This window comes from Maniola jurtina, chromosome Z (genome assembly GCF_905333055.1).
Source record: "Maniola jurtina chromosome Z, ilManJurt1.1, whole genome shotgun sequence".
NCBI classification, from domain to species: Eukaryota; Metazoa; Arthropoda; class Insecta; order Lepidoptera; family Nymphalidae; genus Maniola; species Maniola jurtina.
The window spans coordinates 16,098,209-16,115,356 of NC_060058.1; the positions used below are offsets into that span (position 1 = coordinate 16,098,209).

General features: G+C 36.5%; 1 protein-coding gene across 1 annotated transcript in view; it reads left to right on the plus strand.

Moving 5' to 3' along the window:
• The window catches only part of LOC123880526 (titin), a 142,530-nt gene that overhangs the window by 60,803 nt on the left and 64,579 nt on the right, over positions 1 to 17,148 (plus strand). Inside the window, exons 24-34 of the mRNA XM_045928674.1 lie at positions 191 to 1,096; positions 1,504 to 1,553; positions 2,559 to 2,644; positions 4,012 to 4,232; positions 5,515 to 5,589; positions 8,684 to 8,788; positions 8,902 to 10,514; positions 12,343 to 12,450; positions 13,463 to 13,585; positions 15,502 to 15,562; positions 15,992 to 16,027. Coding sequence (XP_045784630.1) covers positions 191 to 1,096; positions 1,504 to 1,553; positions 2,559 to 2,644; positions 4,012 to 4,232; positions 5,515 to 5,589; positions 8,684 to 8,788; positions 8,902 to 10,514; positions 12,343 to 12,450; positions 13,463 to 13,585; positions 15,502 to 15,562; positions 15,992 to 16,027 — 3,384 coding nt within the window. The remainder of the gene's footprint in view (positions 1 to 190; positions 1,097 to 1,503; positions 1,554 to 2,558; positions 2,645 to 4,011; positions 4,233 to 5,514; positions 5,590 to 8,683; positions 8,789 to 8,901; positions 10,515 to 12,342; positions 12,451 to 13,462; positions 13,586 to 15,501; positions 15,563 to 15,991; positions 16,028 to 17,148) is intronic.

Consider the following 17,148-nt stretch of genomic DNA (forward strand, 5'->3'; position numbering starts at 1 on the left):
TTTCCAATAAATAATAAATAATTCACTCCAAAAATAATGCATTTAAACTAATCATATTAAGTACTTAAATTAAATCAAATACAATTCTCTGAGTATAATAATTACAGCGTTGATATCCTCAAATTTAGCGTTATAATATAAATTAACTAATAACAAACGGTTTTATTATTAACAAAGAAATATTTTACAGAAGTTGGACCATTAATAATTCAGCCATTAAAGGCCATGACTGTATGCAATAGCGATGATTTTGAACTAGAAGTAACTTTTACGCCCACACTAGTCGACAAGATTACTTGGTTCCGTAATAATCAAGTGATTGAAAATTGTAACGATTATTATGTAACAAATGAAAATGGAAAATCAAAATTGAGAATACTTAAAGCTGACAAAAATAAAGTAGGCAAATATGAAGTACTCATAGAAAAGGATAATGTGGTTATGAAATCTGCCAGCACTATAAAATTAGCAAAGCCAAGTGAGCAAGAAAGCGTAGAACCACCCAGTTTTATTAAACCTTTATTGCCAAAATACGTTCGCTTGGGAGAAATTGTTCTACTGGAGACAGAAGTAAAATCGACTCCATGTGCATCCTTTCAATGGTTCATTGGTAATACAGATGTTTTGAGTTACGTCAAAGGAAATAAAATACATAACATTTATATAACCACTAAGCAAAACGTGTCCTGTCTTTGCATCGAAAACATGGCGCAGGAGCTATTTGGGATAATTACATGTAGAGCTGAAAATTTCGGTGGTTCCGTCTCATCGTCCGCGTCTCTGTTAGAAAAGACTGTTATTGAGACACCCGGAAGAGTGCCTAAGTTTATTTCACCTTTAAAATGTGCGACTGTCATGGATGGTGACCAGATAATACTGAAATGCACTATAGACGCTGAACCCTGGCCTAAAATCGATTGGTATCATAATGGAAACGTCATCGAATGGGCAAGAGATATATCAGTCGGCCGCCAGGAATCCGGATTGTGTGAATTGTGCATAAAGGAAGCATTTCCTGAAATGTCAGGCACTTACAGCTGTGTGGCTACAAACGAATTCGGGCGTAGCAGCTGCGAATGTATAGTGACGGTGGAAGGTAGCGATACAGTTGTACTGGTCTGAATGCATGCACATCTAATAATAATTAAACTGCACGGAATGTTTGCACTATCACTAGTTTACCTTCAACTCCAATTGGATAAGTTGCCATGCATCTGTAGTCATCTGAAAAATAAACAAATTAAGTATTTTTATTAGACTAAAATTAAAACTAAAATTTATCTTTGTAGGTCGGTTTCGGTAAAACAGATTTTCTACGCGAATGATCGCCAAGCTTTTAGTTTTTTTTTTAATGAGTAGATTGAATAATTTTAATTTTAGGAGTATAATTTAAGCTTTTAATTGCACCTGAGCACTCGCAACTTTAATTTGAAATTGTTTTATCATGGCTGCATATTGGCAAGCAAGTTCCTAGTACTACATTTATACTTTTTATATTTTCAGCGTACGAATACGTGCCGAGTGCGTCGGAGGAAGATATATTGAGCGATGAAGTGAGTAAATTAATATTTGTACTTAATTTACTTTTGGCTGATAAGTGAAAGCAGCAAGTGGGACCTATTTCAGTTTATTACTTGTATCCTCCATCCATCAGCCCATCGCTGGTTCACTACTGTATGCTGATCTCCTTTCAGAATGAGAAGGGTTTGACCATGACCATAGTCCACCACGCTGGGCAAGTGCGGATAAGCAGACTACATACACCTTTGAAAACATTATGAAAAACATCCAGGCATGCAAGTTTCCTCACGATGCTTTCCTTCACCCTTAAGCTCGTTTGAGACTATGGAATATAATACAATATAATCATATCATGAGATATAAATTAATAATCGCTCACCCTATTTTGAAATGGAACTGTTTTTACGATGTAACGTAATATCCAAAACTTTAGGTATTTTTTTGACCAAACGAGCTATATTTTCAAGGATATAAATTATATCTCTCGCACACCGCGACCTGCGGCCTCATCCCGCAAGCCGTACCCGCGCCGCGCAGCCGCGTCACCTTGCTTAAGTCACTTAATTCTTCCAATAACCTAAATTCACCACATTCCTCTCTAAACTTTATATTATGATTTGATATCCAGTCTCGATGTCTATATTTTTGACTTAAAAGTAAGACACGTAAATCAAGTTCCGCATCATCTTCGTCTCACGCACTAAGAATCTAGCAACAAAATATCAATTTTTAATTTGTTCGAAGAGACGTCAGTACACAATGATGGTCGCAATTAAGTTAAGATATATATCTCATAGTATAAATGTCCATCGGGGGATATAATTTATATTTAGGGATATAATATTATATGATATTCCATAGTCTGAAATGAGCTGTAAACAATTGATATTTAGTTGCTTAAATGCATATCGAAAGTGCAAGACCGAGATTGCACCCCTGACCTCGAAATAGAAGGATGATGTCTTAACCATTAGGCTATCGCAGCTTTTTGGCCATCAAAGCTTTTTATTTGTAACTTGACTATCATAACGTTACAGAAAACGAGTGATATCGAAGAATTCGCTCCCAAAATCGTGAAAGCATTACCGACAGTGGTGTCTGCTAATGAAGGGGAGTTAACAAGGTATGTCCCTACACCCCGGGCTCTGAGACTACAATTTGAATAATTGTTGTATATCAAAATATTACAAATTTTAAAATTCTAGAAGTTATACCGCCCGCATATAACCAGAAATTGTTTGTCTTCTGTCACACTCACTCTACGAACACATGGCCTAAGATCTCACTGCCACTAGACCATCCTTATTTTCTGGGAAACAAAATGTGTGGGATAGAGTAGTACTAGTGTGTACTTTTAATAAACGCATATTTGCTTACTTGCACCTTGGACCAATTTAAATATATCAGTTGCTAAAGGCACCTAAAAACATAACAGACTTTTCTTAAGGTCTGAGTGCTCATATTTAGGGTTCCGTAGCCAAATGGCAAAAACAGAACCCTTATAGATTCGTCATGTCTGTCTATTTGTCTGATTTTATTCTTATTCTTTGTGAAGAATACATTTACTATGTTATTTATACATTTTGTGAAGATCGCATTAAGATTTTCACACGAAATTAGAAAAAAAAAATTTTGGGGGTTAACCATACTTAGAACTGAAACTCATATGCTCATAAAACTCAAAAATGATATTGAGGTTTCTAATATCATTGCCCATTCAATTTGCTGCCCCCCCCCCCCCCCCCCGTAACTTCTAAACTAAGAGAATGATAAAACTAAAAAAAATATTATATATGATGTACATTACCATACAAACTTCCAACGAAAATTGGTTTGAATTAGATGTAGTAGGTAAGTAGTTTTTTTTTATACGTCATAAAAAATTAAAATGTGTTTAAATTTTCAAAGTACAAATACCAAGTGGGGTATCATATGAAACCTGTATATTCTAAAACAGATTTTTATTTATTTATATGCATGATAGTTTTTGATTTATCGTGCAAAATTACTCGAGTACGGAACCCTCTGTGCGCGAGTCTGACTCGCACTTGGCCGGTTTTCATGTATGCATATTTCCTGAGTATCATAATATAAAAATTACGACTCAGACTATAAGTAAGATAAACTATTATATTAGGTATATGCGAGCTTTAAAGCAACTGGCGGAAATACTGCCAGACACTTCCTGTCTGGCAGTATTAAATATTAATTATTAGCAATATCTGTAAAACATACATAAAAATGAGCAGTCAGATTTTAAGAAAAGTCAGTAATTTTTTTGAATAGGTAACAAATAATCATTGTAGTATGAAAATAAAATTTCATAATTTTTAAATCAAGAATTAAAGATATTACTTTAGTTTTTCTATCTGGCTCTCCGAGCACTTTTAACATTAGCATGTCGATGACGCGACCTTGAAGTTTTTACCCATTCCAAAATAACCCAATGCACCTAAAGAAGTTTTCACTTCAAAAATCCTTGAATAACAGATTAGAAGCAAGAGCCATCGGCGTTCCCACACCAGAGATAAGATGGTTGAAGCAAGGAGTGGAAATCAAACAATCTCAGGAGTATCAGATCGAAGAACTGGAGGACGGAACTTCGATACTGATCATACCCGAAGTGTACCAGGATGATACAGGAGAAATCTCTTTCGAAGCGAGCAACACTCTAGGATCTGCTTCTACCGTGGCAGCCTTGTCTGTTGACAGTAAGCATTCGCATGCTATCAACCACCTCTATGTAGGATGAATAACTAGTACTATATTCGTGAAATAAAGTTAGTATAGCGCTGTCTCTGTTACGTAATCGAAGAGACCAAACTCTCAGTGGGCGCTAACCGCTTTGAGTCAACAGCCAACCACGAACGGAACTATGTTTTCGAGTTTAAATGTTCGAATGTTTTTTTGAAAACATGTTTGTGATAGGATGGTGACTCAAAATGGTTAGCGTCCACTTAGATTTTCGTCTGTCATTTATACGGGATTACGTAACAGAGAGAGCCCTTTACTAACTTCTTTTCGTGGTTATGGTATAGACACGACATTCCGAACAAAAGTATTTGTGAGCTTCAACTCTTTTTTGCTTGCTACCTACTTGTCTAGAATACTTGTTATATGATGCTCACAGCTTGCACCACAAAAACGGGTTGCATCTGTAGGTAGTAATACTTTTGCTGACAGCTTCATAGAATATTTTTTTAAATAGCCCTTCTACACTTACTACTTTAGTCCAAGTTATTGTTGCTCCATATTTGAAGAGTATCATAGTTATAGTTCGCGACAGGCCGACATGGTAATCAGGGTATGAGTTAAGTCGTGGAGAGGGGATGCCCCGCGCACCTGTACAGTGCCCGCGCTATCCTGAATCGGGAAAGCGCAGGGGCCGTGCGGGTCTACGAGGCGTTCTCACCCCGATTGCCATGTCGACCTATCGCAAGCTGCATAATATAAAATGTAGTTGTATAAATTGGCAAGCTTATTATATGCCTGTATCTATACTCAATATTAGTGTGCTTTATAAGATTTTATGTCTAACTAACGTTGATAGAATTACGTAATTAACTTTTATTTTAATTTAATTATATTTCAGTTTTCAGGAAATTTCATGTCATCAAACGAAACAACGGGTCTGATCCCTAGACCGACTTACCGACCCCTGAAAAAAATCGCTTCCTATCCTACAGTTACAGAATATCACTATTTCATGTGTTATTTCAGTTCACACAATTTCAAACCACACTATGATTGTATCACCTAAGTAGTCGGGTCATAAATCTTTTTTGTCATGTTAAAAAAGCGAAAGTGGCCCTGATCTTTAGGTATATTTTTAAACAGCTAAATTGCTGAACCAACTTCATAAAAATACGTAAAGATTACTTGCTTTCCACTGAAAGACACATTCATTGTAAACTTAATGCTGTCACATTTTGGCAAATGTATTATTCCATTTAACATATTTATATAACTAACAATTTCTTTTTTCGTTCGTAGGCCTCATTGGAACAAAGGAATATAGAAAACCAGAATGGGTTACGCATATGGAAAACTTACAGGAAGTTTTAAAAGGTAAATATCTCGATAGTATAAAAATAATGCCATGTCGTAAGGCCAACCCACAAACGTGAAGCTTCTTAACAGGGCTCTCTCCGTCACTTACTCCATACAATCGTACTTAGTAACAATTTCATTTGAATATTAAGAAACCAAAGTCCATGAAATTTTGCAGACATAAGTATTCTAGAAACTAATATCTGTGCCTGTGGTGTTTTAGATTTTTCTAAAAATATGTAGTTTTTAAATTACAGGGGCTCAAAGATTTGTATGTGAATTTTTAAGACCGCGTAACTTTATAACCGAATATTTTAACGGAAATCTGGAAACCACAGGCATAGATATTAGTTCCCGGAACGTTTCTACAAAATTCCATTGAGTATGATTGGTTAGTATTAAATAGATTAAAAAATTAAATTAAAAATTTAAAAAACCCCCGACACATAAACCTCTAAAAAGTAAAAAAATAATAGGTAAGTATGTATGGGCCCTTTAAGAATAGTATAAATAGTAAAGTTTTTATCCAAGCGTTCGTTGCGCCAGGGGACCGCTACCTATCATAAACTATGAAAATCATCTGTTATAGAAAGAATAGTCTTTAGCGGTCCCCCGACGCAACGAACGCTTGGATAAAAACTTTACTATTTATACTATTCTTAAAGGGCCCATACATACTTACCTATTATTTTTTTACTTTTTAGAGGTTTATGTGTCGGGGGTTTTTTAAATTTTTAATTTAATTTTTATTTAACGCTTTTTAAACTTTTATTTATAAATTACCGTTTATTTTTGCCATTCTAAAACCCAATTTCTATAATAATATAAATCCAATAAGGCATCACTAAATCAAGAATTATCTGAATGACTCACATAGTTTAACACGACCAAAACGAAATATCTGTTTCTAACATGTCGTTGCTTTAAAAATGTACCCATTTTACGTAGTCGTATAATATACTCGTAGTTCGCTTTTTAAGATAAACGATTAAATTGAAATCGACTTTCACCCGATAAAATAAGGAATAAAGTGGCTTGTATTTCATTTTGTTTGTTATTGCATGTCAAATTTTTATTTGACATAACTTTCAAAAAACGGGTAATTGCGAGTCTGCCTCACACATGAAGAGTTCCGTAAAAAATTTTTTTTTTATGTAATGACAATTCAGTTGTCGGATTTTTCTCTTTACTTGGGCCACAGGAGTAAAGTGCTTGGGCTATAAAATTTTGCTACATGCCTTTCATGATTCTAGGTAAACGGGAAGTACCCAATTATTCTCTACAGATGCCTACTGAACCCTAAAAATAGTTTGACTATGGTTTGGGTTTTGATTGATTGTTCGTGGCCTTTGGTTGACTGTTGGATATTATAATTGAATTGATGTTTTCCCGTTTAACTGTGATTATATTATTTAATAAATTAGAAGCTCCGCGCCTACGATCCAAAGTATCGGAGTTTTCCAAAACATCACTTTCAAATAAATAATTATGTATCTAGGCAACGTCCATCTTGACAGCTTGACATTAATTGTCAATTGACATAATATTATGAACCTCTGTTACAATAGTGAAAGATCCCAGGGCCACCAGCCGTCACGTATTTTCTGACGAACGAAATGTGGACGATTGAGTAGTGTTAGTATGTACTAAGAACGCATGCCTACAGACCTGCTAGCTTACTTAGACGGCCAATTTTCAGGTATCAGGTAATCAAGGTACATAAAAACATTACTTACCTCACGTAAATTCTCCAATTTTTTTAATTTTTAGCTGATTTTTTTAAATATTAATAATTAATTGACATAAGTAAACTATAAGAGAGTGAGAGAGAAGTCAATATACCTATCCTAATACATGTCTCACTCAGTCTCATGCGCGTAGATAATGCCCTCGCGCTCAAACCCACAGAGGCATTAAAATTGAATTTAGGGGATGATTGGCCCTCTGGATCGGTCTGTCTTCTTGTAAAAGGTTTTAAAATAGTTGTCTGGTGGACATATATAAAAATGGAGCATCAGAATTTACGTGCAGTTAAGTAATTACTTATTTTGGGAGCTTTAAAGCGTTTGCAAAGCAATACGGCCGACGCGGGAAGTGTCTGGGAGTATTGGCGACTTATTTTTAAGGATATTGCCTAAAATATACGTAAAAATCAGCTTGGAGAATTTACGTGAGGTAAGTAATGTTTTATGTACCTTGATTATCAGATACCTGAAAATTGGCCGTCTAAGCAAGCTAGCAGGTAGGCTAGGCATGCCTTCTTAGTACTTACTAACACAACTCAATCGTACATATTTCCTATGTCAGAAAATACGTAACCTCTGGTGGCCCTGGGATAAAAGTTATAAGAAAACCAGAAAAGAGCTGATAACTTCCAAACGGCTGAACCAATTTTTTTCGATTATAGCTAAGAACACTCTCGATCAAGCCACCTTTCAAACAAAAAAAATTAAATTAAAATCGGTTCATTCGTTTAGGCGCTACGAGGCCACAGACAGATACACAGATACACAGATACACAGATACACAGATACACACGTCAAACTTATAACACCCCTCTTTTTGGGTCGGGGGTTAATGAGAGACGAACTACGTTTGTATGGAACGAGTGACGGAGAGACCCCTCTTAAGTCTTGTGTAGTATAATAAACTTGCTCACTGTTTCCCTCATATGAGCAACAAATACAACAAAATAATAAAAAATACAATAAAAAGAGGGGTGTATCTGCGTATCTGTTTATCTATATATATCTGTCTGTGGCATCGTAATTCCTAAACTAATGAACCGATTTTAGTTTAGTTTTTTTGGTTGATAGGTGGCTTGATCGAAAGTGTTCTTAGCTATAATTCAAGAAAATCGGTTCAGCCGTTTGAAAGTTATCAGCTCTTTTCTAGTTACTGTAACCTTCACTTGTCGGGGTGTTATAAATTTTTAATTTAACACTTGTTCCAAATGAGCTTCGCTTGATAAAATAAATACATAGATATATAACCCCGGATCATAAATAGATATAATATATCGTTGTGCAAATTTTATAATCACCGCCGTTTACATCTGATTCATCAGTTCTTTCGTACTACAGAAATTTGATGTGAAAATGTAACGTTTCAGTGAGCCACTTTGTACCGACGTTTGTGAGGCCGCTGGTGAGTCAACGCGCAAGTGTCGAACAAACCGTCATTTTCATAGCCCGCTATACCGGCGTGCCCAAGCCAGGTATGCTCATTACTATAACTTTATTTTGCCTTATTATTGTATATCCATGGCTTTCAAATTAATATATTATACGTGTATGTGTTTATAATCTTGCATTAAATTAATTTTTCTAGAAATTATTTGGTACAAAGACGACAAAATCATTCGGACCGACGAAACGTATACGATAGAAGATGATGGTGAGACAACGGTATGCAAAATAACCAAAATAACCGACAAGTCTGGAGGTACTTACCGCTGCGAAGCCGTAAGCGATGTTGGCAAAGCCTCCACTACAGCTACGTTGCGAGTTCTCAAGACGAAGGAAACAGCTGAAAAAGTCACGACAAAGAAAACAAAGATTGTTAAGAGGGATCAGAGGAAAAAGGAGGAAGAGGTCGTAGAAGAAGTTTCAATTGCTCCGACGGAGGAAGTTACAGTCTTAGAGGAAGTGACAGACGAGAAGATGCCAATTGAAGAGGAAGAAGTCATCGAAGAGAAGGTACTTGTCAAAGATAACAAAGTCAATATCGTTGAAGACGAAACGGTCGAAAAAGTTACGACAAAGAAAACGAAGATTGTCAAAAGGGATCAGAAGAAAAAGGTGGAAGAGTATATTGAAGAAGTTTCAAGTATCCCGACGGAGGAAGTTACAGTTTTAGAGGAAGTCACAGAAGAGAAGATGCCGATCATAGAGAAAGAAGTCATCGAAGAGAAGGCACCTGTCAAAGATAGTAAAGTCGACATCATAGAAGACGAAACGGTCGAAAAAGTTGCGATAAAGAAAACGAAGATTGTTAAAAGGGATCAGAAGAAAAAGGTGCAAGAGGTTGTTGAAGAAGTTTCGACTGTCCCGATGGAGGAAGTCACACAGGAGAAGTTGCCGATTGTAGAAAAAGAGGAAGTCACTGAAGAGCAAGCACCCGTTGAAGATGAAGCGGCCGAAACAATCACAAAGAAGAAAACAAAGATCGTAAAGAAAGAACATCGAAAACAAAAGGCTAAAGATGTTGCGGAAGTATTTATTTCCGCAACTGATGAAGTTATAGTGCCGGAAGAAGAAACGGAAGAAAAGCCCGTTGAAGAAAGTGATGTGGAAGCCGTGCCCGTTATCGAAGAAACTGTAGAGAAAGTGACAAAGAAAACAAAAATAAAGAGAGACCATAGAAAAGAAAAGGTAAAAGAAATAGTCAAGGATCTTTCAATTTCCGTCTCGGAAGAAGTTCCGGAAGAGGTCACCGAGGAGAATGTGCCAATTGAAGAAATTGAAGAAGTCAGCGAAGAGAAGGCGCCGGTTGATGTCGTGGATACTGCGACCGTTGAAGAAGAAACAGTCATCAAAGTTACTAAGAAAACCAAATTGAAGAAAGATAAAAGAAAAGAAAAGGTAGAAGAGATTGTGGAAGACGTATTGGTTTCCGAAACGGAAGAAATTACGGAAAAAGTACCTATTGAAGAAAAGGAAGCCGATCACGTAAAAGCGGCACCCATCGATGAAACGACGAAACCGATTGAAAGGTTCCCGTATGAAAAACGAAAAGCTACAAAAACGGTCGAAGAAGATTCGCGAATGGTAGCTGAAGTTAACGAGCTGCTCGAAATCATCGATGTGAAAGAATTCGGACCTGGGGAATCACCTTTACGAGAGTTGGCAAAGATAGGTTACATGCTTAGAAGTGGCGCGACGACACAAGAAATCGAAAGCTTGTATGACGCGCAGTGCTTTCCGGCGCTTCGAGCCCCGCAGGTAAGTTCTAACAACCTTAGCTTGTTTGCGAATATATTTTCCTGAAAAAATTTTGAGATCCTCACTTTATTTGAGGTAACAGACCGTCAGACCGATTTTTTTCGTATAAAATTCGCCTTTGTCACCCGGGCCTTTACAACGAATCAATTGACACCTCATTTATCAAAATAGGCCTAGTAGTTTAGGCGCTACGATGAAACAAACAGAATCTGGATACAAACATACACACATACATACATAGACCGCTAAAATCATATCCCTTCCTTTCGACTTTGCCGTAGTCGGGTAAAAACTACTGAACCAATTTTAATCTGGTTTTTAGGGACAAAAGGAAATCTTAGTTCCAGATCTCCAGAGAAAAAAAACCTCATAGGATAGGTACTTTTCCGTTGATCTAGAATCATTAGAGGCAGGTAGCAATGTCTTATTCATGAACAAATAATTAACAAGTGTTTTCAATTTTCAAAGTAAGATAACTATACCAAATGGGGCAACAATTAATGAAAGGGCTTTATTCTATAAAAATTTACAAGTGTAAATTAAAAATTTATAACACCTCCGACTAGTAAAGGTTACAATAACTAGAAAAGAGCTGATAACTTTCAAACGACTGAACCGATTTTCTTAGCTTATAGCTAAGAACACTCTCAATCAAGCCACCTTTCAAACAAAAAAAACTAAATTAAAATCGGTTCATTAGTTTAGGAGCTACGATGCCACAGACAGATACACAGATACACACGTCAAACTTATAACACCCCTTTTTTTGGGTCGGGGGTTAAAAACAGACAGGACTATTTTATTGATTTTTATACGTAATAGTTTTTGATTTATCGTGCAAAATGTCGGAAAAAATAGCCGAGTACGGAACCGTTGATGGGCGAGTCTGACTCGCAATAGGCCGGTTTTTATACATTTGTTTTACAAAATGAAGAGCCTAAACTATTGCTTTCAACAGTTGTATTAAAAATATATCCATGTAAAACAATGTCTCCCAAAAAAAAGTGTCATAAATATAAATATAGTTATTATTAAAATAACCAAGCGACAGAAACCCCATTTTTAGGGTTCCGTAGCCAAATGGCAAAAAACGAAACCCTAATGGATTCGTCATGTCTGTCTGTCTGTCTGTCTGTCCGTCCGTATGTCACAGACACTTTTTTCCGATTAGTTGAAACTCAAGCGCATTAAGATTTTACCACCAAATTAGAAAAAAAACGATAAATTTTGGGAGTTCCCGATACTTAGAACTGAGACTCAAAATATTTTTTCCATCAAACCCATACGTGTGGGGTATCTATTTATGGATAGGTCTTCAAAAATGTTATTGAGGTTTCTAATATCATTTTTTTTCTAAACTGAATAGTTTGCGCGAGAGACGCTTCCAAAGTGGTAAAATGGTGTGTTTGTGTGTGCGTGTGTGTCCGTAACTTCTACAATAAGAGTATGATAAAACTAAAAAAAAAATATGATGTACATTACCATGCAAACTTCCAACGAAAATTGGTTTGAACAAGATCTAGTAAGTAGTTTTTTTAGTACGTCATAAAAGGCAGAGCACGCCCGCCAGCTAACACCAACACAGACGAAGTCCACCGTTAGGTTCATACTAACGTAGTGATTACATACTCTTCTTCAGATACTTTGAATCGTAGGCGCGGAATAGCTATAATCCAAGAAAATCGGTTCAGCCGTTTGAAAGTTATCAGCTCTTTTCGAGTTACTGTAACCTTCACTTGTCGGGGATGTTTTGAATTTTTAATTTACACTTGTTTCAACTTTTTATAATTATTTAAGTGATCGTTTACATTAGTATGCCTCCCTGCAGGCGCAATCTGCACTCGTCCGGCTCGTGGAGCGAAGCGGTCACAGCGCACTCATCACTCAAGCCATGACGGAAGAGACCACGCAGTCGGAGGATGTCATCGCAGCTAAGGTCGGTTGATTGAAATAAAAGCCGACCAGCGCCTCGATAGCTCAACGGTTAAGGTGCGGACTGCATTCCGAAAGGTCGGCAGTTCAAACCCCACCCGTTGCTCTATTGTCGTACCCACTCCTGGCACAAGCTTTACGCTTGATTGGAGGGGAAAGGGGAGCTAGTATCAGTCATGATTAGCATGGCTAATATTCTTTTTAAAAAATAAAAATAAAATAGAAATAAAAGGAGTTTGAATATTTTAGCACGGAGGCTGGCAAGGAGAATCTGGCCTCCTTAAAAAGGAGCGGGGAAAATATTTTTTAGTCTAGTACGTGGATTACCATTGTTTAGAGCTCATTGAGTAAAATAAAGGTATGTTTTTTTAAATCTTAAAAAATAAAAAAATGGACCCCCAGCCATCAAAGTTTAAGACCATTTTTGTGACGGGGGCTATCTCGAAAACTATACTAGATAGGAATATGAAAGTTCGGTATATTATGTACCATATACTGTATTTAAACAACAAGTACTAAAAACAACGGTTAATAAAATAGTTTGTAAGTTGTGACTTTAAAAAAACGACAATTTCTTGGGGTTTTCGGCTCGAAAAAGCTTGGAAAAGAAATATTTCATACACCCAAAATATGATACTCATAATTATGTACGGAACTCTAAAAACACTTATTTTCAAAATAGCGGTTACGCATAAATACTGTATTAATCAATAGAAGACATCAATACAAACAAACAAAACTTTATGAAACAAAATATTCTAAAGTATCACGTTTCCGAAGTATTTAAGCTTTCAAAATTGTAGACTAGACCATTGTACTGATGGCTCCTTGCGATTAGTTTCATGTTGTTTGTCTACCTAGTAAAGGGTCTACCAGCATTGCGTTTTCCGGTGCAATGTTACCATTTTGGCAACTAGGGACCCCCACATCTATAGTTTTTCCGAACTATGTGCCTTGCCCTTTAGTATTTGCAAAATAAATATTCATGGTTCAAAGTTTTTTATTTGTCTTTAAAGGTTGGTTTCTGCGCTTTCATGAGAATGATCGCGTCCAAACATGTCACTGTCGAAGAAGTCATCACGCATTTTAGTCCCGAAGACTTCAAGCCGAGATCCTGGGAACACAAGGAAGCGAGCGAGGTAAGTGACTCCTAGGCTGGCGCTACATTGCGCGTAAATTCTGTATCTGATTTTCTTCGGCAGAACGCTGCTATGGTTCGTTACATATCTCTTTAGTTTTCCTTAGCTGAATTTCGCGAGTGGGATAAGTCACTTCAAGTTATTAAATTTTAACTAAATATATAAAAGAACTGACTGATCCGAAAGGGTTTTTGAAATTCAATCCCTAAGGGGTAAAATAGGGATTTGAAATTAGTGTACACCACGCGGACGAAGTAAGTACTAGTTTCATATAATTTAGTAGATATTATCGGGCACACTATGCGCATATGTCTCTCTATAGTCGTTATTCCTCCTTACTGAGAGTCGTGACCCCTTTCCATTAATCCTATAATGGTAGGTCTCTTGGAATAATAATCCGGTGGGTTCCCAGAGAACGAGATTTCAACTCTTAGGTTAATAGACAGTTATTGTCATATGTTAGTGATAGTAACCTGGACCGACGGTTACTATCACTAACACTGAACGTGCTATCCAAGTAACGAAGGAAACGAAAAGTTCAATTTCGGACCTCTAAAGTTGGTCAGCCATCCAGTTACCGACTTGGGTCAGCGTTGCTTAACAATCACAATCGATTGATTTGCGTTGTCTCAACTAGGCCTCACGTACGCATAGTGTGATTGATGAAAATATATGTAAATTACATTTTACATTTCATCATCGCTGGTTCACTACAGAGCACGGATCTCCCCTCAGTATGAGAAAGGATTTGACCATAGTCTACCACGCTGGCGATGTGCGGATTGGCAGAGTTCACACACCTTTCAGAGAATTATGGAGAACTCTCAGGCGTGCAGGTTTCCTCCCCGGCTTTGCTCGACTCCTGAAATTTCTATTCATGTTATAGTGAAGATCTACATGCAAAATCTCAAGTGTCTAAAATCTAAATCCAGCGGTCGGAGCTGTACATTGATATCAGTCAGTCAGTTCCTCCTTTTATATTATTTTCATCATCATGATTAACCTTTCACCAGCTAACTACTGAGCATGGGTGTCCTCTCAGAATGACAAGGGTTCGGTCTACCACGCTGGCCAAGCGCGGTTTTTATTACATTTCAGACCTTTTTAGGGTTCCGTAGCCAAATGGCAAAAAACGGAACCCTTCGTTTTTTGCCATTCGTCATGTCTGTCTGTCTGTCCGTCCGTAAGTCACAGCTACTTTTTCCGAACGTATAAGAACTGTTACTGTTGAAAACTTGTGTTTGTTGTGTGTATACAGTTGAAAATTGGTAAGTAGATGTATTCTGTGAACCGCATTAAGATTTTCACACAAAAATAGAAAAAAAAACAATAAATTTTGGGGGTTCGCCATACTTAAAACTGAAACTCGAAATATTTTTTTTCATCAAACCCATCCGTATGGGGTATCTATGGATAGATGAATGATATTGAGGTTTCTAATATAATTATAGTTTGCGCGAGAGACACTTCCAAAGTGGTAAAATGTGTGTCCCTCCCCTGTAACTTCTAAAATAAGAGAACGATAAAACTAAAAAAAAATATAATATAATGTACATTACCATGAAAACTTCCACCGAAAATTAGTTTGAACGAGATCTAGTAAGTAGTTTTTTTTAATACATCATGAAAAATAAAAATGTGTTTCAATTTTCAAAGTAAGATAACTATACCAAGTGGAGTATCATATGAAAGGGCTTTACCTGTATATTCTAAAACAGATTTTTATTTAATTTTATGCATGATAATTTTTGAATTATCGTGCAAAATGTCGGAAATTACCCGAGTACGGATCCCTCAGTGCGCGAGTCTGACTCGCACTTGGCCGGTTTTTACTATATTTTTTCCTCCCATAAAGCACCATTATATAATGGCAGCTTTATTGCTATTATACCTACCATCTGTTTGTTTGTTTGCAGACGATCGTTCAGTCGAGAGTAGACCAGGTTGTGAAAACGTCAGCGATTGAAATCCTGAAAGGTACGTATCATATTCCTCTTCCATATATTACATACTCTATCTATGGTGAGAAGTTAGTATAGGACTCTCTCTGTTACGTAATCCGCTACAAATGACGAAGACAAAAAATGCAGACACAGCAGTAACACACAACCACAAACTAAACTATGTTTTTGAATTTAATTTCGAATGTTTTCGAAAACATAGTTTCTTTTGTGATTAGTTGGTGATTCAAAATGACAAAATTAACACCGATTTTTTGTGCTTGTCCTTTATATGGCATTACGTAACAGAGAGAACTCTATACTAACACTCGTTGGCACCCTCGGGTACAAAACCCTAAAAGCGAAGCTATACGTGCTAAAAAACGCTAATCTATAACCGCCCTACGAGTTTTAGTCCTAGACATCCTTCAGTATGTTGCTTATTTTTCTTTGTCTTATTTTACAGATACAACCGTCGCGCCTGCGGTGATGCCTGTTGATGGTGAGTAATACTCTAACAGCTTATAAACAAGTTAACGCTTCAAACGCTTCAAATTACTGTCGGAGCTCGTATTTGGCTTGTAAATTACGCTTCAGTTTGTACTCTGTAACCTTAAACTCTGCTTTATAAAAAATAAACAATTGTTATAATGTCACAGACTTGTATGAAAAAGATAGACAGCGCGGGATAAAATATACACGTGTTCAGTGGTGGACTAAGACCGTTGGAGATCCTGGCATCACTAGAACAGAACTCCACCATTGAGAAGGATAGCGAACAATAAATTTACTGAGAGCGGAATTTTTCTTTAATTTTTCTTTAATAAAATAAACTCATGGTTTTTATAACATTTAGTTTTTTACGGGGACCACCAAGTCTGAAATGACTTTTATTTGGACTAAAGGACTCCTTAAGGTTTGGAGGACCTTAGACCAGACCTCCACCCCACCATTAGTCCGCTTTAATATGGGTACTTCAAGTCAAGAGTGAACAGGCATTTTCTACACAAGGGCGCTCCGTCTTAAGATGCATTATCACTTACCAGTAGGTCCGATTGCAGCCAAGCGCCTATGTCTATGAATTAAAAATATATGTAGAAGTTTTTAGTACTTTACAGGACGAGACTTGTCTATCTTTTTCCTATAGCCTGTGTATAATGCATAAATTGAATAATCACAACTCGACTACGGAGAAAAATTATAACTACACATTATTACAAATTAGCTTAAACAAAATACCATACCAACACAATGCTGCAATAAATTACCCATTATTACAAATTACCATCACAATATTACAAAAGATACACGCCACATTTTGATAATGTACGTGTCATAGTATTCATTACTTTAAACACGATCATCTTTTGTACTTACCGAACCTACACATGAATATTCTATCTATTCTTCTACTCAGGTATTATTGTTATTATATAAAGCTGTTTTTATAACAGTTCTTTACATTTATAGGAGATATTTTATAATTTACGGATACTAAGGTTTTTTAATGCACCATTTTTTGAGTGACAACTGCCCGCGATGATTTTTACATAACATCTCTAAAAATGTAAGTACCTATTTTATTTTTGTGAACTCACTTGCAAAGTCTTTCCCTAAATAGGA